Here is a 22,249-nt window from a genome sequence, read left to right as displayed (position 1 = left end):
GTGTAAGTCTATGGGTCTGTGTGCGAGTCTATGGGTCTGTGTGTGAATCTATGGGTCTGTGTGCGAGTCTATGGGTCTCTGTGTGAGTCTATGTATGTAGAACTTCTTTCGCATCACACGTAGCCAACCGTGCTAATCGGAGGTGCCGGGAATCTCCCTCAAAGCGGGAGATTTCCCCTAAACCCATTTTCTTGTTTTTTTTTTAACGTGCGAATAGTTCCGCGTTCGAATCAGTCAATTCAAATGCAATCCTTGCTGCAAATGATGAGGAAAATCCCATCCATCGCTACAGGAAAATACGCTGTACAATGGCAGGCTGGAAATAGAGAGATTTCACAACACGCAAAAGATGTGTGCTGCTCACAAACCGCAGGTCTGACTCATCCGTACACCCCTTGCTGCATGCCATGAATTCGCCACAGTGCTGCTCTCAGCCTTGTCCAGACCACCGGTTCAGTAGAACTGGACACGCAGCTGTATTTGGCTACAGACTCCCGACCCCTCCCATGCGTCATTGCCATAGGCAGCCCATAAAGCAGCGCGATCATCGAGGTGAGATGGGGTTTTGTGAAGTCTGTGATCCCAGTTTGGTGTCCCGACAGATTGTGGAGGTGAAGGAAAAATAAATGTGGATTGCAAAGAACCCATACACAATATAAAGAATGAAAGTATTTATCTCGCAAATAAATTTGCAAGGTAATGTCTTGTTAATAAAATTAAACCCACGCATTCACTCACACAAGCAGTGTTACTGTTTATCTTGTAAGTTATTTTTAAACCTCGTGGTAAATGCGGTACGTTTCACATTGGCAAGTGTTTTAGTTATGGAATTTTCTCGAAAAACATCATGAAGCTACCTTCACTATAATTTACTTTGTAGTAAAAAAAATGCGAAAGGTAGAAATATAATCAGCAGGGCCCTTAAAATTTAAACAAATCTGGTAGATCAACACCCGATAGAAAGCCGCATCACGCACAAAGATCCCCCGTGTAGCCTTAACAGACTGCTGGGGCAAGTGCTGTTAGCAAACACCTATGAAGGCAGGCACGGCAAACGAGGGGGTGGGTGGCCAGCACCACACCCGGCCACCTTTGTATCTCAAGTGGCGATTTTAACACACTGTACCAGTTACTGTACTCATTTAAGGCTGAGTCTACCTAGGGGATGCCCAGCACCGCTTCACTGGTGTGTTGGTGGCCGTGAGCAGGATCCGAACTCATGTCGCTGGAGTTCGTAGCACACAGCACGCTAACCGCTTGCGCTCCCTACAACTCTGCCTTGAAGCTACAGGCAAAACCGAGCGTGCGTTCCGAACCGACATCATCCCATCAGCCGGCTGTCGTAGAAAGCTGTGGCCCCATCTTGTGTCGGCCTCGCTCAAGTGCAGGCACATCGCCGTCTCGATCCACTGGTACACTCCCCAGCATTGCCGCGAACGTAGGTGGACGTCGCTCACGAACTACTCTACCCCACCGTATCAATAAAGTCGAGGACTTGCACACACCTTCAACATATCGAACATCGGGCTGGGCAACAATGCTCGTGTGCACACGTGATAAGAGCAGAGTGCCTGGCGGCTATACCGCAGCAAGTTGGTACAATAGGGGGCACAGGTGGTGCACCCGCCAGTCATCTCAGTCGGTCAACCCATGGCACCTGAATCTGTCCCGTGACCTCCTGCCGGCAGCGAGCCTTCAACACTTCACGTGGCCTCACAGTGCACCGAGCCTGGCACAGACGCCACGTTGGCGTCTCCGCCACTTAGATGGACTACACAGCGATGGGGGCCATCGCTTGCGTGAGATGCACACCTCCAGGAGTGATGTAGCACAAAGAGTAGGAGGGAGTACAGCAAGTAGGGTTTGATGCACCGTGGGAGGTTTTCCTGCCTAAAAGTACTTGTAGAAGGTGCCTTGTCTCAAAGAAAATTAAGATTTTTGAAGTGCAGTTGGTGGATAGAATTTTAGGTGCCGTCAGGGCAATATCCCACAGCACTACAGTTTTAGGAACCGAGGGAGTTTAATCACCCAAACCCCAAAAATATTCAAACATAAAAATGTATACTATGTTATCAATACTTGAAGCAATGATCAAACATGTTTTTACAGAAGGAATGGTGCAGGGTTATTGGAGGATTAATGACAAAATAAGAAATGACAACTCAGGTCCGTTGTAAAAACCCTTCCAATTTATGTGCAGAAACCAATGTATCATACTATGAGAATAACGTTTTGCTGGCTGGCCGACTTCCCGGCTGGGGTGAGCGTAGGTCACCCACATCCCACAGCGTTGGGCCGGATTCGAATATGGCACTGAAGTCGCGCCTCCAGCCTACCCACTCTCCACCCTAGTAGTGTACGCCATCATACGGGTCACGTACAAAGGACGTGCATGCTGCTAGTCAAGTATATAATAAGAAATATATCTTTCTTCATTTTACGGCAAATTATCAACACATTTCCTCATGCACGTCTTTTTTCTCGAGACACTTCACTCAGTAGTTTGTTTTGCAGAGACGAGACGTGAAATTCCGCGCCTGTGCAAATAAGCAGGGAAATACTAAAAAGTTACAAAATAACGCAGAACGCTCACCGGAATGTATGAAACGTACGCCGCAATTGAAACGAGAAAATTATTCTAAACTCAAGCAACGCATGCGGTTTTCACAAGTTTCAACAAACTATTTATTGTTTTTTTGTCACTTCCACGAGGCATAAAACAATTTTGTTCCAACAAAAAAACACAAAGCAAGAACCACTACCAACAATATGTAGCTGTAATACGAAAAAAACACACGGCACTTTGTGTTTCCCAGAAAAAAAACATTAACTTTTGCAGCAAAGCATTCGGCAAACTTACGTTAAAATTACGTTTTCAACGACTTCGTACTTTTTCGATTTAAAGCTTTCGTGACTGCAGGGATTCATCTTCTTGGTTCTTTCGGTAAAGTCACGAAGAAGGGAAATAATAAAATAATAAAAATAAACCAATAAAAAACACTCACGACGTTTCGGCCACAACACAAGTAGCCTTCCTCAGGTGAAGAAACATAACTGTTGGAAAGACAGCGCTCCAATGAACACTGCTAAGCTTGGAAGCGTATTTTAAGCTGGGTGGGAGGAGCAGAGCGCCTTGACAAAGGAGCTTGCATATCAACAGAAGAATTTAGCATTGAAGTAGCTGTGTTAATGTGAGAGATTAGCAGGATGTTAAAGTCAGAAATTAGCATGTAACTGGGAGATTAGCATGTTAGTGTGAGGGATTAGTATGTAACTGGTCACGGAAGTAGCTATGTTAAAGTCAGAGTTTATATATCAACAGAGGCATTTAGTATATTGACGCTAAATAACTGCAACTACCGAACTATCATACAATAAACCGATGTGAAAGAACTAAATATAAACTACATCAATATAATCAATGTACTCAATATATTCTCCAATAAGCTGAGCTATTAACATAAAGTAACTGGGTATACACTACACTATATAATGAATACCATATAGTAAACATTGTAATGTATAATAACTTATTGTTAGTAGCTCAGCTGATTGGAGAGTATATTGAGTTCATTGATAATATTGATGTAGTTTATATTTTAGTTTTTTATCAGTTTACTATATGGTATTCATATTCTTGGTTCTTTTGGTAAAGTCACGTAGAAGGGAAACAATAAAATAAAAAATATAAAACAATAAAATTATTACGGCGTTTCGACTGCAACACAAGCAATCATCATCAGGTGTGAAAACCACAGCAAGAAAATTTGAAAAAAGTAGCAGTTATTTTTAACGTTAGCTAACATTAGCTGATGATGATTGCTTGTGTTGCAGTGGAAACGTCATGATAATTTTATTGTTTTATCATGCTGATCTCCCAGTTACATGCTACTGACTTTAACATCCTGCTAATCTATCACATTAACACAGCTACTTCAATGCTAAATTCTTCTGTTGATATGTAAACTCCTTTGTCAAGGCGCTCTGCCCCTCCCACCCAGCTTAAAAGACGCTGCCAAGCTTAGCAGTGTTCATTGGAGCGCTGTCTTTCCGACAGTTGTTTCTTCACCTGAGGAAGGCTACTTGTGTTGTGGCCGAAACGTCGTGAGAATTTTATTTTGTTTAATTTTTATTATTTCATTATTTCCCTTCTACGTGAATTTACCGAAAGAACCAAGAAGACTTCGTACATTTTCAGTTCTAAACTAGGATATGGATTCGAACTGAACGGCACTAAAAAAACGCAAGTCAATCTTTTCCACAAAAATGCTTCACCTTTACGGGAAAACGTGACAGAGCAAAGCGCCACACCGATGCACATTGGTGTGGACCAAGCGGTGCAAGTGTTCAAGAGCTCGAGCCTTTGATCTCCAGTGCATGTCCATGCTGTGTTGGAAGAGATAAGAAAAAATATATATACATCAATTACATCAACTTCAAGAAATCCGCACACTCTTATCAGGAGTAAACTACAGCAAAACACGCTTTGTTATCCGCCACTTTACCATTCGGAACGCTCTAATAACCGGCATCTGTCATAGACGACAACACAATTCTTCCTTCACGTATCCGTAAAAATTCCGACAGCCACCGACATCTTGCCGTGCGCTTATCGTAGATCTGTTGTTGTTGATCTTCAGGATGCTGCAGAAGTGGTGGTGCTCGCGGCAGTCTGTACATACAGTATTGCACTACTGTATACTGCACTCTAAACGGCCCCACTGCTTCTCTGCAATCAACTTAGAATGCTGGACAACTCACTGGTGAGTACCTTTGTAAAACAGATTGTTATTTATTATATCGTAGTCGAAACGTAGGCTTAGTTTATTTATTTAAAAGCTTTATGTACTTGGTAAATTTATGTAGAACTTTTTTTGCACCGTACGTATCCAACCGCGCTAATCGGAGGTGGGGGGGAAGGACAACAAATTAAACACAAAAAACAGTGCAAAAAAGATTCGTTTTCAATCTATATTTAAAAGTGCATAGGTCCAGTGGCTTCCTAATATGGAAAGGAAGAGCGTTCCAGACGGGCACAGAAGCGCACCTTGAAGCGCGTGCTGCAGCGAATGGCTTTGTTCAATAGCCAAAAGCCACTGCGAGGCTAACCGGAGTTCGCGTGATGCTTTATGCTCCTTGATGAGATGAGCAAGGTATTGTGGTTAATTTGCGGCAAGTACTTTGCATAATGAGAGAGGCCTCATATAATGTATTAGTTCGGCAACTGAAAGCCAACGCAGCACGGCCGCATCATCGCATGGCGATGGGACTTTATGACAATGCTCACCGGCTTGTTAAGCACCACGTCGTACTTGGGCAGGGAGAGCTTGACCCAGCAGAGGGGGCTGTACAGATAGTTAAGCAGAAGCTCACGCGAGTAGACGATCCTGCCTTGAGAAGGCAGTCGCACACGCACAGGCACGCAGCAGCAACAGCAACACAGAAGGGTTTCAATAGAGAAGTTCGGTGAAAAAATCTCTTTGCGCGGCCTCTTTTGCGAAAGCATAAGGCTCTATGCTGTGGGATTTCCAAATAGCATGATGCCGATAACACAACTGGCATACATTTTGGGAGACGTTAACTACCCCGCCTGGTATACAGGTCGTGGATTCAATCCCGATCCTGACGCCTGTAATTATTGGAGTTTGCGTGCTCTCCCCGTGGTCGTGTGGGTTTTTCTCCAGGTCCTCCGGTTTTTCTCTCCACATTTAGAATCAATGTGCCCTTAAGAGTAATTTGGCTGCTGCTATACATTTCCACATAAGCCACTTCATTGAGCTATCACTTGTGGCCAGGTTGCTTCTGAAAAAGAGCCATTTAGCTCAGTGGGCCTTACCTTGTAAAATAAAAAAAAGTTTGAGTTCATATATAAAAAATATTAAGTGATTGCACGGTCACATTGAAGCACATGCTGCTAGTCATCGCACTGCTTTGTAACACGAATAGACAATACAGTAAAGTATCGCAATTTTTGGCAAGAGTTATTGTTCAGAAAACACAGAAAATATTTCACAAAGTTTAGTTAGTTTTCAAAACATTTTTTAATAATCCTATGTTGTTGTTATTGCGTTGTTGTTCTTGTTGGTGTTGTTAAACACGGGGACCTATAATGAAGGAACTGTACCATTCTTTGTGGGAATGTCTTCCGCATCTCCAACCTGCACCGGTGCCGTCGCCAGGCTCAAATAGCCGTAAAGGCAGTCCAGCGGCGACGCGTGACCCAGCGTATTATGGGACGCACGGTGCTCACTGGGAATCGCAGCTCCTGTACGTCAACACACATTTACGAAACAGTTAAAAGAAAATTTACAATGAATTGAACAAGGGGGTTCACTGTGCTTTACAAGATATGTAAAAACACACAATACACGTAGAATATGAGAATATATTCAGCATTCGCTCATTATCCCATCAGCCCATCATCAACTCTGGTGATGACTAAACAAGTATCACTTTGTGGGAAGTCAACAGCCACTCTTCTTTACAGTATTACAGGAAAAGTTTATCTTTTTTACAATTAGCATAAGGCCAGCAAAAGATATGAACACAACCGAATGCTTCGAGCTTTACCGATATTGAAAATAACATTGAGGCAAATCCGATAATATAAAAAGTGTAAAATAAACACATTCTGATTACTTTCACGCGAAATAAAACCCAATTGAAATATAAACAGGTCCCTGCAGGGTGGGCTGGTAGGACAAGTCTCTGCGCTGTCTATTGCTGATTTTACACCCAACAGCACGAGATTTCACTTCGTTAAAGTATTGAAAGGGGACGGACGGACGGACACATTAATCTATTGCAGGCTGGTACACTCAGTTTACAACTTCGTTCCTACCAGTAAAAGTCACGTTTCAAGCAGAAACGTTTGTTTTTAATAAAATACAGTAAAACCTTGGATTGCGAGTAACTTGGTCTACGAGTGTTTTGCAAGACGAGCAAATTTTTTAAATAAATTTTAACTTGATAATCGAGCGAGGGTCTTGCAATACGAGTAGTACGTATACGCTTTGTCTGCCGAGCGTCACGTGATCACAACTGAGCCGATGGTTCTTCTCTCTCTCGCTGCGGGATTGTGGGTAATCGTCTCCCATGCTCGGTTTCAGTCGGCGTGCCTCACTCGTATAGTCAACATCTGTGCGAGCGTATACTGTTCACTACAGTACTATAGTGTTGTGACCACGTGTGTGCGTAAAGCATTTTTTTGTGTCCAAGTGTAGTGACTGTTCTTTAGAAAAGCACCACCCGAATAAGGCTGTAGCAGTGCGAGCGATTAATCTGTTTAACGACATTGCAATGTCACATTTCCACGAAGTCCTCAAAAGGAGGCAAAAGCAAGTGTCATTGGATAGGTTCCTTGTTAAAGTCGCACAAAAAGAAAAAGATTCCAGTGAGCCAACAGATAGCAGTGATTCCGTTAGTGACAGTGAAAGTCGTCCTACACAATAACCCTCCTCTCCTCTCTTGTCTCCCCCACACCAGCCACGATTAAATTTAATTAATAAATTTGATTACTTTATATTCAATTTAAATTATATAAAAATATAAAAGGTATTTTGTATTAATCATTTTTACATTAATATTTGTGGGTTGTGGAACGAATCATCTGAGTTTCCATTATGTCTTATGGGGAAATTCGCTTTGAAATACGAGTGCTTTGGATTACAAACACGTTTCCAGAACTAATTATGCTCGCAATCCAAGGTTTTACTGTATATGGAACATTAGGAAAGTGTTTTGTAAAATTCAGCAGAGGCTTGTGTGTGTTATTGGCCTCAGATTTGTGTTAATTACCTTCCTTGGCATCTCTGAAGCAGTCATGGATGACTAAGGCCTGTGAACGAAAAAAAATATTCACGTAGTTTTGCCGTGAATGTGAATACAACCCATTTTAAACGTACGTTCCACGATTTCCCATAGATGTGGACCGTTATTGGGATCCAAACATACAGCTGGAGTCTTAAAGTGTATTTAGTTTAACTTAGGAAAGCCTCATCGCCGAGTCAAAAGACACCTTGAGGAGGGTCCTACCAAGTTTTTTTTGCAGCAGGGGAATGACGTTGAGCAACACGCAGGGAATTGTTCATAAATGGCAGGCTCCGGCCCTTGCCAGTGTGACACTAAGTTTTCTTTAGGTGTGGGAGGAAATCCGGAGAAAACCCATGCAGAACAGTAGGGGGAGAATGTACACAATCCACACGGAAAGGCACCTATACAGGAATCCCTAAATTTACGGAAGGGATGCATTCTTCAAAAAGGACAGGCGAAAAAACAAAATGTCGGAAATCTTAACGGCTTTTGCCATCCACGGAGTACTGAAAACTAGGGATGTTTCAGACCATTATTCCAACTCTACCCCTTGCCTAAAATTATAGACCTATATCACTTTTCACAATACAAAACAATAATAATGAACATAAATATTAAAACGATTGAATAATAGTTAATACAAAAAATCCTCTTCAGGGAACTCGCTAAAAGACCTGCATGTTGGAATGGACTGGAAAGGTGCTGTGGACGTGTTGCTGTTGCACCGTGGGGACACCGTGACGACACTGTGACGCTGTGGCTGATCGATCCCATAGCCTCCTAGGTGGTTAATTTAATGATCTCACGCCGCGTGGCCGCAGTGAAATTTCGTAAATGCGGAAATTCAATTTCGTTAATCGAAAAGTGTCTGTAATTTGTCAATTCATTAACGCGAAATTTCCGAAAACCCAACGTTCGGAAATCAAGGAATACCTGTATAGGGAATAGAACCCAGGTCCCTTCTGGCCGTGAGGCACATGTGTTACCGCCACTGCGTCACACTGCCACCCATTGTGTTTATTAAATGTGTAATGATTTGACTTCAGAATATTTTTTTCACAGGCACAATACTTTCAAGCACCTTAGCTTTTGCCCGCCGATCCATGAATATTTTCCGCCGAATGTCTTGCTCTGTGTAAACGCATTCCTCCAAGGCTGTGTCTGTTGATTGGAAAAAAGCTAAATATCAAAACTCAATTCAAAATACAGACCACCACATTCTTACACACTGTGCTGTGAGAGTATTGCTTGTTGCATGTGACCGTGAAAGTGATATTTTTAATGCTCAGAGCTGGAATTTATCCAACTTAAGCACAGAACCAAACTTTTATGTTTTTTTCGTGCAGTCATTTGTGACCCTCAACTTACTACAAATGAGAAGCGCGTTTTAATTCCAAGTGGCTGGAACCCATATTTAAACGCAGAATTTAAACGCAGAATTTCAGCGCTGTTGGCTCAACACTCCGAGCCACCAGACCCACCTCAGGAAATTACAAATTCCTACCACGGAGACCAGTGTTTCCATTGGACAATACAGCTGTTGTTTTTCCACAAATTGGTAGCTGTTTTATCGATGCCAGAGGGGTTATGAACGTAGTTGACCTTCTGACTGAAACTTTAACCTGTTTGAAATTACAAGTAACATGGTCTCCCCACAGCAGCAGCTCATCAGGCACGAGCGGAAATGTTGTCATGAATTGGAGAACGACATTTTTATCATTCCCAAAGACAATTCAAATGTCGATTGCCACACTCCTACCAGGGGACACTTGTGGTCCCTTGGCGTCTGCTGTCGCGTTGTGCTCCATTCGAGAGCCGTCGGCAGACGACAGTGGCTGGCAGCCGCTTGTCTCTGGACGTGAGAGCAGCCGCTGGCGATCATCCGCAAAGTTCCCATTCCGTGGGCCGGAACACGCCAGCCCCTGGCGATCATCCGCAAAGTTCCCATTCCGTGGGCCGGAACACGCCAGCCCCTGGCGATCATCCGCAAAGTTCCCATTCCGTGGGCCGGAACATGCCAGCCCCTGGCGATTATCCGCGAAGTTCCCATTCCGGGGGCTGGAACACGCCATCGCCCGCAGCCACAGGGACTCGGCTAGCGCTCCTCCTAGAATTCCAAGGATTGTTACTCCCCGATCGAGCGCTGCTGAGTAATTCACGTTAACCGTGCTAGGGACAACAGAACCAAAACAAAAATGTCAGCTGATAACATCTCTAACGCTGATAATGAGTGGGCTGGTGTCTGTGTCAATAGAACCAGCAATGCTAATAGCATGAGTTCGAATACTGGGATAAGTCGACGATTATAAAGACACTGGCATATTTTTTTGCTTTGTTCACAATTACAAATACCTAGTAGGGACCCTGCATTTATTGTCTGCAACAATGATATTTGCCTTTGTTTTCTTGTTGCTCTGTTCACAAGGCACCACGGATCTGCCTTGTAAAATATAGCCTGGCAAGCTGGCTAAACAGGATCATCCGGCTAACAAATGACATACAAGTCAAACTAGCTCTCTGCCGTCTGATAAAGTAGGGGGCACTTTCGTAAAGATGATTAAATTTTAACAAAACTTCACCGTGAAATTACGTCGATATTTTGAGACTTAAGTTTTGGGAAAATGGGCCTAATTAATCGATGAGCCGTGTAAATAGCAAGTAAAACGTGGACAAAGGTCAAGATGAAAGGAAGTTAAGAATGGCCAGAATCCGCCGTGACTGCACTGCCAATGTTAAGACTTCACATGCAATGTACAAAATGCATCAAACGTTACTTTTTTATATATAAACACCCCTAAATGATAGGGTTCTTCAATGTTTATTTACGTGCCAATATCTACCTCGATAAAGTAGGCATTCAGTGCACATTCTTCACACGTTTAACGTTACCAGTAATTTGATAACCGGTTTAAAAAAAAAACACGCACAAATTAAGTTATAATACTATAAACCGATATCCTGTACTGCCGTCCAAGGCACATATGCCCACATATCACCCGGAATGTGGCCGCCGATCTCGGAAGCGAAGCTGGGGCAGAGCCTGGATCGCGTGTGGCCGTGCCGCGCGTCCCAGGTGCTACAGGCTCCTGCGCGAACACGTGGGGGCGACACACGGGGACAGTGCAGGCAAAGCCGTCATTCTACTGTACTCGACCTCTTAAAAACGACAAAATGTGCCCGCAAATATATATTTTTATATATTTAAAAAAATAATCACACACTCAACACATTCGTCAAGAGCACCGTGTGTTGTGTGTGAGATCTTCAAATAAATGGCGACGTTTCGGGCAATGGCCTTTCGTAGCACAAACGTTTCGCGTGGTTTACTCTCCTACACACCGGTGCGCTAAACCAAGTACCTGGCACGTTTCGTTTCCGTGGCGAACATCGACTTTTAATTACCTATGGCGGGGTTTAACAACACGTGCATATTTAACCCACCAAAAAATACCTCACGGATATTGTTAGCGAACGAACAAATACAACAGTAGTTTGATACCCCAAGCCTAAACATTACAATCTTGCACTACATTAAAACAAAAAAGTAACGTTCACGCGTTTGTTTGTTTTTTTTGCAACGGCTCGTTCCTACTCACGTTTCACTATTCTATTCTTCGACGAACTCACCCGTAAGCGTCAGTAATGTTATTTTTTTCTCCTTTGTGCGAGTTTACGATTGCTGGTACACAAGTTTGCGGCCGCTGCGAGGGGCCAACAAAACTTTCGCACGAATGCCTCTCTCGTTTTTTTTTATTTGTTAACGTCTCCGTTAACTTCGCTTCACGGCTCCGCAGGTTTTGGGTTTTGCGCGTGTCACAATAACACGGTAGTAAAAAACAAAAAAAACACGTCGTCGTCGTTATCGATAACTTTAAAAATTCCGTTCACAACCAGCGCTCGTGAGGTGAGTTTGCACTCGTGAAGGCGGGAACCCGAGCACGCCGCGCGCCCACCATTCAATAATGGCGGCAAATGTTTGCCCCCCCCCCGCACGCAGACGACACCCATTGGGTGAAGGCGCGTCACGTGCTCATGGGGGGGGGGGAGGAGGGAGCGGTGGCGCAGCGGTTAGCAACTCGGCCGACGCTGAGTTTCGATTCCTCGGCTCGCGTGCCAAAACACCGGTGAACGATTGTCCTGAACAGGTCGTGGGCCTCCCCCCCAGGTCGACTCAGCCTTAAACGAGCGCCTGGTGCGGTGTGTAAACAAACAAAAACATCGGCACTTGGGAGACAAAGGCGGTCCGGCGTGGTTGCTGGCCACATGTCCCGTGCCGGCTTTCATAGGTGCTGGCTTACAGCGCTTGCCACAACAACAACAAAACAGTCTGTGAAGGCTATAACGGGGGATCTTTGTCGTGGGGGCGGGTCGGCGCTTCCTTTGTAGCGATTGGATTAACGGCGGCCGACTCTGAGCCAATCAGCGGCACGCACGCGCCGGCTGCACGCGCTGGCGCCTGCTATCAAATGGCGGTCATCTCCACGTTGAGCTCCGGACGACGCCTGCGGTTTAGACTTCGGCGGCCAAACTGATCACGGTCAGTTGGTCCATTGGCTTTAATGGCAATTGCCACCAAGGATGGTTGTGTTACAGTACTTAACAAAAAAAACTTTATGTTTTTTTTTCCTGTGACAGTATGTTTTAATGTGGTGTTTTACACGCTGCCTTGAGTGAATGTTTACAATTTTCCCACGTTTAGTGCCATTTTTCTCTATGGGGCTGTCCATAAATGACGTCACGCACCTGGGGGGAGGGGGAGGAGTCAGACATTTGTGACGATGTGTGACGAGGGGGGGGTGTTGAGAAATGTGACGTCACATCAAAGTGCGCAACTTTAAATAAATATAGGCAACACGTTCTACTTAGACTTTTTAAATAAATGTTTTCTCCTACAACATCAGAGTGCAGCGCCACATTAAATACGCACTACAATGACAATAGTTTAAAGCGATTTGAAGCATGTTTTATATTTTTGAGGGGGGGGGGCAGAGCTTTGTGACGTCACATTTGAGGAGGGTCTGACTTTTTGTGACGCCGTGTGACGAAGTGGGGGGGGGGGGGTCAAAAATCGTCAAAAATCGCGTGACGTCATTTATGGACGACCCCTATTCCTCCAGTGGACTTGTCACACTTTTACTAGCTAAACACAATGGAGACATTGACTGGACATCTGTAATCAAAAGAGCTTCAAAGCTCATCGGATTCCTCCAGTATAAATAAATATTCTGATACCATCATGGCCAAAGGCGCTAATGCAACCTCTCCCCACCTAGTGCCCTGGCTTCAACACCCTGTCGGATTGCACACACGTCCATGGCACATGTTTATTTTATAACCAGATGGATAAAACACGAATTCGGTATTAGTTTTTTTTCAACCGAATGTTATTTTTAGTGAATGGCGTATCATAATTGTATTTGTCAGGGTATAATCGGTCCTGATTGGACAAAACACCTCACCTTTACTGCCATTAGCTAACTCGACTGCAGTAACAACCGTGTCCAACAGGCAAGCAGGTCTAAACTTTATCTGGGGAGGAAATTAAGTAACATTTTGAAAAATGTTTAACCGTAAACATTTCTTAAAGATAATTGCACAAGGTTGTTTGTCACTGTGGTAGGGATCGTGGTCGACTGACAGGCTCAAGAGCACGAATTCACTCACTGCGTCCATCTACCACGTGATCTGGTGATAACCATTACTGTATCTATGTTGAACTTGTTTTGCAACGTGCGTAGCCAAACGAGTTAAGCGGAGGTGCGGGGGATGGACAACAAACTAAATTTATGGCTGACCTTGATGTCAGGTAACAAGTTAAAGCTCACCTCTTCTCTATCGCCCATTCTCTTCCCTCCCCTCGCCCCTCCACTCCTTCCCATCCCTTCCCTCCCCTTTCATGATCCCTAAGTACCCTTCTATCACAGTCACTCATTCCTCAATCCTTGAATGCCCCTGCCATATAACTGATTATATTCTTTTACCGTTTTTTAAACTACATTAAGTGCCTTGAGTCAAGGCGCTCTAGATAAATATAAAATTATGGATTTTGATTTTTTTTTGCACCGTACGTAGCCAACCGTGCTAATCGGAGGTGCGGGGAAAGGGCAACAGACTAAACACAAAAAGCAGTTCTAAAGAAATGAGTTTTCAATCTAGATTATTTATAAGTGCATAGCTCCAGTGGCTTCCTAATATCAGAAGGAAGAGCATTGCAGATGACCGCAGAAGCTCAGCTGAAAGTGCGCGATGCAGTGACCACCTTTGTTCGATGGTTCGCCAACAGCTGCTGTGCAGATGACCAGAATTTGCATGATGGTTTATGCTCCTTGACGAGATCAGCAATTTTTTTATTTAAAGCTTTCGTGACTGCAGGGATTCATATTCTTGGATCTTTCGGTAAAGTCACGTAGAAGGGAAACAATAAAATAATAAAATATATATAAAACAATAAAATTCTCACGACGTTTCGACTGCAACACAAGCAATCATCAGGTGTGAAAACCACAGCAAGAAAATTTGAAAAGAGTGGCGTTTTTTTTTCTTAACGTTCGCACCATGGTCAGCATTTTAGCAGTTGTTCCGATGGACGAGTCCATCTATGTTCGGCAAAGATGAGGGGGGAGAGGAAGATAATGGAATGCGGTCTGAAAGTCACCGTAAGCGTGAACACAATCAATTAAGACCCAAAATGGTTCATCAAATCCTTCCAATGATTGCTAAGCCAGAATCCATCTTCTCGGTTGAAATTGTCTGTGTTTTTTTATGTGGATAGCCTCATGAACGAATCTCTCAGGGTAGCCAGATGACTTGCAGAGAACCTCTGTCTTGGAGAAGTCAATGTCATGTGAGCTCACTGAATTACAACAGTGATCTGCCACGGCCGAGGTGTTGGTCCTACTGTGTTTTAGGTCTGCTTTGTGTTCACAGATGCAGTCCGAGACATGTCGTTTGGTTTCTCCAATGTAACTACAGCAATGTATTGTTGTTCATTTATGGTAAGCACTTTGTGTGTAATAAGTGCAACCTTATCATGAATTCGTTCAGCAACTGGAAGCCAATTCAGCTCAGCGAGCACTAGATGGGCATGGTTGGATCTTGAAGTACCCGTCACGACACTTGCCAAATAATTTTGTACATGCTACAGATTTGTAATGTTTTATTCCAAACGTCCCGTAGTCAGTTACAATAATCGAGCCTCGTCGATACAATGCTACACGCCACCGTGTTGGCTACGTCACCACTCAATATTGGCGAATGTGTTGTACAGCCCTGATGTTAAAATTGCAGGACCTAACTATATTTTGCACGTGGTGATCAAACGACATATTGTGGTCGAGTATTGTGCTGAGAATCGTAAGATACGAGTATAAAACTGAATCCTTGAGCCTGCGACCGCCACACCTGATCCACATTTTTTTTCGCCTTAACCCGAGTGTCAACCAGCAGAACCCCTGATTTTCCTGTAATAAGCAACATCTCTTTTAGTGGAAGCCACAAGTCTTCGATGAGAACTATAATCTACTGGTGGTGATCTCATGGCTTTGCGAGCTTTTGCTGTACAACTGTGTTGGAAAGATACGAGCTGTTGAACAGGTGTAAGGACAGCTAAGCCCAAGTAGCCATGGCAACCCACCGCCTATGCTCACATGTGTAGTGACCAGCAGCGTCACTACTGTGTACACACACACGTGGGATGTCACTATGCGGGGGAGCGTCACTACCACGCGGGTCTACACACACACACATGATGTCATCCCGGCTGGAGGCAGGAATGACGTCAGGGACGGTTTTGGACTCGGGAAGCCACGGGGGTGGTGTGAGGCTGTGGCACTCTCTGTGACTCCGGCTGGACACGTGACCGGATCCCAGTGGGGGCTGGGGCCCCAGGGGCACGCGGACAGCAGGGAGGCTTCGAGAGGGTTCTCGAAGGGAGGCGTGGCCAGGGCAAGGCCCGGGCACGCTGAGGCCCATATAAGCAGCCTCCTCACGAGGTTCGAGGCTGCCCGTATCAAGAAGGAAGATGCCTCGTGAAGACGCCAAGAAGGGTCAAGCCTCCAGTCAGCAGACCTGCCAGTAGCCCACCTGGCTGGGTCACGCTTGAAAAGTGTGTGTGTGTTAGCTCGAGTAGGATGGTGGTTACCACTCTATGTAACGCGGCCAGTGTTTGGTGTTAATAAAGTGTTGCCTCTTAAGAAGTGTGTGCGCCTATTTGAGCCCACTACATATGTTATCAATACATCACAAGGTTTCTTGTGTAGAAAAGGACCCAAGAGCGTTTGTTTTTGTTATGCAGTATAACGCAACAATAGTGAAAATTAAAGTAATCACTGCTGCGAAACCGCACCTCCGATTCGCGCGGTTGGCTACGTACGGTGCAAGAGGTTCAACATATATGAATGCAGTTACACGGTTGCATATACAAAATGTGTATATTAAGTGAGACTGATAAACTCAATGTGATATTTACAATTTTATTAAACTCCTTCGCGAACAACTGTGGATTTCCCCGTTGGCCTGCGTTGTTGAGTTTGCACAGTAGTGCATGGCGGAAGCTTGAAGAGAAGAAATTCCTCGACACGCAGACCCGTCCGGGAAAAAACAACAACCCGGAAAACCACTTGGAATGAAAAACGGCTGGGTAAACCTACGGGGTTAAAATTGTTAGCAAACTCTCGAATAATAGAACCTCACAAAGCGCAACATCTCCCAAGGCACTGACGTCAATTTGCTTTGAACAAGTGCGAGCTCAGGGGTCGGCAACCTGCAGCTCCCGGAAGAGCATGTGGTTCTTCAAGGACTGCTGTGCGGCTCTTGAAATATTGAGGGGTTTTTTTATTCGAATTCGACAAAAAGGCTCACCATGAAAGACCAGTTTACCATGAAAGTCCAGTTCACCTTGGGACTCCAGTTTACCATGGGAGTCCAGTTTACCATAGTAATGCAGTTTACTATGGGAGTCCAGTTTACCATAGTGCAGTTTTTCATTGGAGTCCAGTTTGCCATGAATGTGCACTTTACCATGAAATTCCAGTTTACCATGGGGGTCAGTTTACCATGGAAGTCCAGTTTACCATAGAAGTGCAGTTCACCATGGGAGTCCAGTTTACCATGTGAGTCCAGTCTCCCATGGGCATTCAGTATATCCATTGAAGTCCAGTGTACTATGGAAGTCCAGTTTACCATGAAAGTGCAGTTTACCATGAAAATACAGTTTACCATCAGAGTCCAGGTTACTATGAGAGTCCAGTTTACCATGGAAGTGCAGTTCACCATGGGAGTCCAGTTTACCATAGTAGTCCAGTTTACCATCGGAGTCCAGTTTACAATGGAAGTCAAGTTTTATGGAAGTGCGGTTTACAATGGAAGGCCAGTTCACTATGGAAGTGCAGTTTACCATGGACGTCCAGTTTACCATGGGGGTCCAGGTTACCATGGAAGTGCAGTTTACCATGGGGGTCCAGTTTACTATGGGAGTCCAGTTTACCATGAAAGTCTAGTTTTCCATCTCCAGTTTACCATGGGGGTCCAGTTTACCAAGGAAGTGCAGTTTACCATGGAAGTGCAGTTTACCATTGAAGTCAAGTTTACCAAGGAAGTGCAGTTTACCATGGAAGTCTAGTTTACCATAAAAGTCAATTTTACCATGTCCAGTTTACCATGGAAGTGTAGTTTACCATGGAAGTCCAGTTTACCATGGAATTCTCGTTTACCATGAAAGTCCATTTTACAATGGGGGGCCAGTTTACCATGGAAATGCAGTTTACCATGCAAGTCCAGTTTACCATGGAAGTTAAGTTTACCATGGAAGTGCATTTTACCATGGACGTCCAGTTTACAATGGGGGTCCATATTCTTTGGGTCTTTCGGTAAAGCCACATAGAAAAAATAATTTAAAAAATATCACAACGTTTCGATCGCAACACAAGCAATCATCATCAGGTGAACAAAAAAAGTGGGAGAGCTGCTGAGGCAGGGCGTTATAAAGGTTTGAGATGGGTGTAGCCCAAGGGTCATAAGCGAAGTGGGCGGGGCTAGTGATGAAATTTGCATGTCAATGTAAGATCGCGTAAATCGGAGAGGCACCGACACGACGACGAAGCTGCGGAGGTGTCCATTGCATTGTGAGAGATTAGCATGTCAATGTAAGGTCATAGAGCCACCGAGGTAGCTTTCCAATCGTCAAACACAAGTTGTCGTGTTGAAACAAGAGTGCACATATGCAAGGATGGCGCGTGGCCTGGCGGCCGCGAGTGATCACCGCAGTGACGAGGACAGGCAGGGTCAAGTGAGGTAACTGGGTGAGGAGTCACCACAGAGGGAGGGAGGAACCTGCGAGGTGCTAGCGAGGCTAGGAAAAACTCCGACAGAAGAGGGTCCCTTATCTCAATTATCTCACTTAGGCCCAGCCTAAGCGAGATAATGGAGCGCGTAGCGGGGCTCGAGGCTGCCGTGGGGGATTCGGGGTCCGGGCCGTAGTCGCTGTCATCGCTGGGGATCGCCCTCAGCGTCTTGGAAGGCTGGGAAGGGAGTTGTACAATCTTTGCCGTGGCTACTACATCGACGGCTCCTCTATAGGGAGTCGGCTATATAGTGAACGTCATGTAGCAGCTACAGAGTTACCCAGTTGTATATAGTCAACCAGCGTCCACCTGGTAACACGTCATCGAGTCGGGTGGACTACTTATATAATATATAACTTAAGCAAGACTGCGTCTCTGAGTGCTACACTACATATACATCACCCCATGCAGAGTCTTCGAGATTGGAGTGTTAAGTACGGTGCACGAAATACTGTAACTTCTTACAGTAGGATATTTATTGTTGTCTATTTGTATGTTCATGCTAATTTCATATAGTAAACATTTAAAACATATACACAACACCTAAAAAGATAACATTATACAAGAATATGCAAAATAAGCTATTTTAAATAATGATGTTGTGATTACCCGGCAATCCCTTCCCTTCAAACCCACCAGATAATCAATGATCTGTATTTTTATTTTACCTGGGAAGACCCACTGAGCTATACAGCTCTTTTTCATAAATTACCAGGCCACACGTGATAACTCAACGAAGTGGCTTATCGTGTGGAAATTTATAGCAGCCAAATACAAGTGCATGTTTCTAAATGTGGAGGTAAAAACCGGAGGACTTGGAGAAAAGTCCACACTACCACGAGGAAAACATGCAAACTCCAAATATACAGGTGTCATGGTCGAGATCAAACCCATGACCTCCTGTATACCAGGCGAGGCAGTTAACATCTCGCTGCCATAGCTGTAATGGTCATCAACAAATCAAACATCAAAATACCCTTTATCACCAATGCTTATTTTTCAATTACAGTTAAGCCTTTTCAGCCAAGGCCTTAACACCGCTGCCACCACCAATGCAATTCCTAAACAATTATGTATGCCGATGTTGCACCATAACAAGGCGCTGTAAGTCCCTTTACCTGCCACCAGGGTCACGGGGTAAACCCCCCCCCCCCTGGGGTGTCCCGTGACCGGAGGTTGACACCCCAGACCCCCAAGGGTTGGGGGCTGGGGGGGATAGAGACCGCCCACCAATTTTAAGACCCTTTAGGATTTAAGGCCCTTTAAGACCTTCCATAAGGTTCTGCAGGGGGGGGGGGGGTCATTAGGGGAGGGGTAAGCCCCGACCAGGAGATAAAAAGCCAGCCCTCTGAACGGGTCCGGCAGTGTTCACCAACTCAAGCCTGAAGACATCCAAGACCTGAAGACTGGACCAGCACCCGGGGGCCCTCAAATGAGGCTCTTGTCAGAGCCGGGTTGTAGCGGACCGGTGGTGGGACCAGCACCCTGGGACCCTCAACCGAGGCTCTGGTCAGAGCCGGGTTGCAGCGGACCAGTGGTGGGACCCGTACCCTGGCAGGGTCGGGTCGGTCTAGTCTCCCTTAGCAGCCGTGGCAAGGGACCTGGGTGTAGAGTAGCCCGGGGTGTGTAGGACACACTAGAAGGAGGCTGTACCTTCCTGAGGCTATCGGGTTGAACGGGCCGTACCCCTTCGTGTTACAATCACTGTTAGTTGAGTCTGTTGGTTAATAAACGCGTTGCCTCCAGAAGTCGTCTCCGTGGAGTTAGTTAGACACACAACACCTTTGCAAAGACAATAGGCCCAAAAATCCCTTGACAAGCCAACACACTGTTGATCAGCTATCCTGCTGGACTGCTGATGCGAATTCAAAGTAACCTCCCATACTATTACAATGCAGAATTTTGGAAAAGCGAAAGTATAGGATATAAATCGGGCATGGCTTATTTAATAGTGAAGTCTGTACACGAGCATTAATATTGAAACGGCAATTGTTTACTCATGGTAACTGTACGCAATACGACCACAATGAACACTCCGCAGCCACCTGGATCGGTGGCGAAATGGTGGCCATCGATCGCGTGGGCTCCGCCGTGTGGAAAATGGCGGTCGGCGATCGTGCGGGCTTCGCCACGTCCCGCCTCTTCCATGGGGTCCGCCGCATGCTCTCCGCGGCTCCCCCTCTCACTGCCGTCGCGACCAGCAGCAGGGAGAGTTGCGCGCCGGCTGCGAGGAGCAGATCAAGTCTCCCCGCCACTTTGCGCCACCCTTCCGAGGCCGTGGCTGCTGGCCAGCAGCCCCTTCCTCCTCCTCATCCGTCGCCGTTCCTCCTGCACCCAGGAGTTCGTTCACCGGGACCCCTGTTCCCAGGACTGCCTGGAAGGGGGTCTCCTCATCGTCCTCACCCTCGTCTGAGGTTGATGCAGGTGGGTTTTTCTTTCTTGACTATCGTGACATGCTTCTGACACCAGTTGCAGTGACTGTCGGACAACTTGAACTGTAAAGCTTTCTTTATTTATTATTTGGGGCGCTTCACGCCGATAACTTGGGCCAGGGATGGCATGCTGATAACTTGGGCCAGGGATGGCACGCAAGTGGCGACGATGCGAAGACAGCGACGGCCCGAAGACAGCGATGGCGTGAAGAAAGTCGACCCCGATCCCACGGCAGCCCCGAACCTCGCCCCTCTGTCATGACCCCTCGTGACCACTGGGCCACGTACTGTTCCTGCACCCGCACTGTATCTACATCCGCATTGTCTCTATACGTGCATTGTCTCCATACTGTTCGCCTTTTGGTGTTCCCTGGTCTGACATTGGTGGTGAAACGAGACAATTAAGAAGGCACTCTCTTATGTAGGCCAATCAGTTTCAAAGACAATGCATACGTAGTGACGTTGAATGAGTCACTGTAGCGCGTGTCACTGGGAGATTGGTAGACAATGGAATTAGGGGTAGCAGCGCGCTCTACCTGTGGGCAAGACATGGAGCCCTCTAGGGGATCCAGAGGGGTGCGGGGCTGAGGGCGGAGCCTGGCCATGCTGGGCAGGATAAATGGCGAGCTCCGATTCACAGTCAGGGCTGCTGCGATCTGGAATGGAACTCGTCGTGCCGTCGTCGTCGTGATCTTCGCCCTCTTGAAGCTGTGGGTCTGGCAGCGTGTTGGCTGTCCCGACTTTGTATGTAATTATCCCCTAAGGCTGTGAAGGCCGGAATAAAAGAAAGTACCTCCTACTAGTGTCTGTGAATTAGTATACTACACATACATTATCAGAGCATGTTTATTTGCCTGTTTTGCCACAAGTACTGTGTGTGGTTAATGCAGACTTGATTCCTTGCAAAAGGTTTCTATTTGGTGTTTGAACACCTGAACACCTCTTGTTTAATTGCCAGAAATGGTAAAAAGCTATTCTTATTTTTCATCAGAACAAAACGTGCTGCTGAAATGAACAAAATGACAGGGTCCCGCTACACACGCCTCTACCTTGCCATGGACGATTTTGTCTCATATTCCATCTCTACTTGTTTCACAATCTGTCTCCACTTCTCAACGTATCCGGCATCGGTGGACTGGAGGCACAGGACATTACGTGGAGCTCGCAAAGCGCAACCACAGCGCCTTCCTCCGCGACGACCCCCTCTGTAAGAACGGCGAAGATTTCCAGCTCGCGTTATTGTTCATCGACTCTTCATCTACATTCCGAATTCGAGCGTGGGCCCCGAGGTGTCTCTCCCCCCAGCGCACGGCCCTCACCTTCACGTTCTCGTACTCCAGGACGGACGGGTGGTTCTCCAGACGATCGTAAATGTGCCTCACCAGCAGCTTCGCGATCTCCGGCCGCATGCGGTGCTGCGTGTGCGCGCGTGTGTGAACGTGCGGAAAACACAGAGTCTCGTTCCGAACCGCTATCCCTTGCAAAGGACACCTTTCTCTTGGTCGGATCTCACTGCGTGAGATCCGCGTGAGATCCGAACGTTGGGCCGTCAGGGTAATGTTGAGCCTGACGTTGGGGTAATGTTGAGCCGATGTTTAGGGCCACGCCAAGTCGTGTGGCTCCTCCTCAGGAGGGTCCTGCCGCCACAACTACATTGGGGGTTAT

The 22,249-nt window shown here is 45.9% G+C and overlaps 1 protein-coding gene across 4 annotated transcripts; it reads right to left on the bottom strand.

Annotated features, from left to right (window-relative positions):
- Positions 1-2,661: 2,661 nt before the first annotated feature.
- LOC116954255 (uncharacterized) lies at positions 2,662-11,915 on the bottom strand. 4 transcript variants are annotated; one of them, XM_076052172.1, is made up of 8 exons: positions 11,440-11,915; positions 10,809-10,898; positions 9,572-9,919; positions 8,894-8,973; positions 7,798-7,837; positions 6,125-6,265; positions 5,288-5,387; positions 2,662-4,386 (listed from the first exon to the last, which is right to left on the bottom strand). In XM_076052172.1, exons 3-8 carry the CDS (start codon positions 9,882-9,884, stop codon positions 4,278-4,280), a joined length of 783 nt encoding a protein of 260 aa, XP_075908287.1. In that variant the 5' UTR covers positions 9,885-9,919; positions 10,809-10,898; positions 11,440-11,915; the 3' UTR covers positions 2,662-4,277. The 4 variants fall into 4 exon arrangements, with proteins under 4 accessions (XP_075908287.1, XP_075908286.1, XP_075908285.1 ...); XM_076052171.1 differs by having other exon boundaries at positions 9,572-9,981; positions 11,409-11,906; XM_076052170.1 differs by having other exon boundaries at positions 9,572-9,981; positions 11,440-11,906.
- Positions 11,916-22,249: the final 10,334 nt, after the last annotated feature.

Source organism: Petromyzon marinus, chromosome 54 (assembly GCF_048934315.1).
Source record: "Petromyzon marinus isolate PM22_M1 ecotype Great Lakes invasive population chromosome 54, UKy_Petmar_22M1.pri1.0, whole genome shotgun sequence".
Taxonomy (NCBI): domain Eukaryota; kingdom Metazoa; phylum Chordata; class Hyperoartia; order Petromyzontiformes; family Petromyzontidae; genus Petromyzon; species Petromyzon marinus.
Note: the sequence above shows the minus strand (reverse complement) of the source record. Positions and strands in the feature narration are given on the sequence as shown.

Coding starts and splice junctions, on each gene's coding strand:
- LOC116954255 (XM_076052172.1), bottom strand. CDS start 9,884: ATGGCGTGTTCCAGCCCCCGGAATGGGAACTTCGCGGATAATCGCCAG. Junction 7,838..8,893: donor ATCGGCGGGCAAAAGCTAAG/GTGCTTGAAAGT, acceptor TTTCGTTCACAG/GCCTTAGTCATCCATGACTG. Junction 4,387..5,287: donor ACGTGGTGCTTAACAAGCCG/GTGAGCATTGTC, acceptor CTTCCAACACAG/CATGGACATGCACTGGAGAT.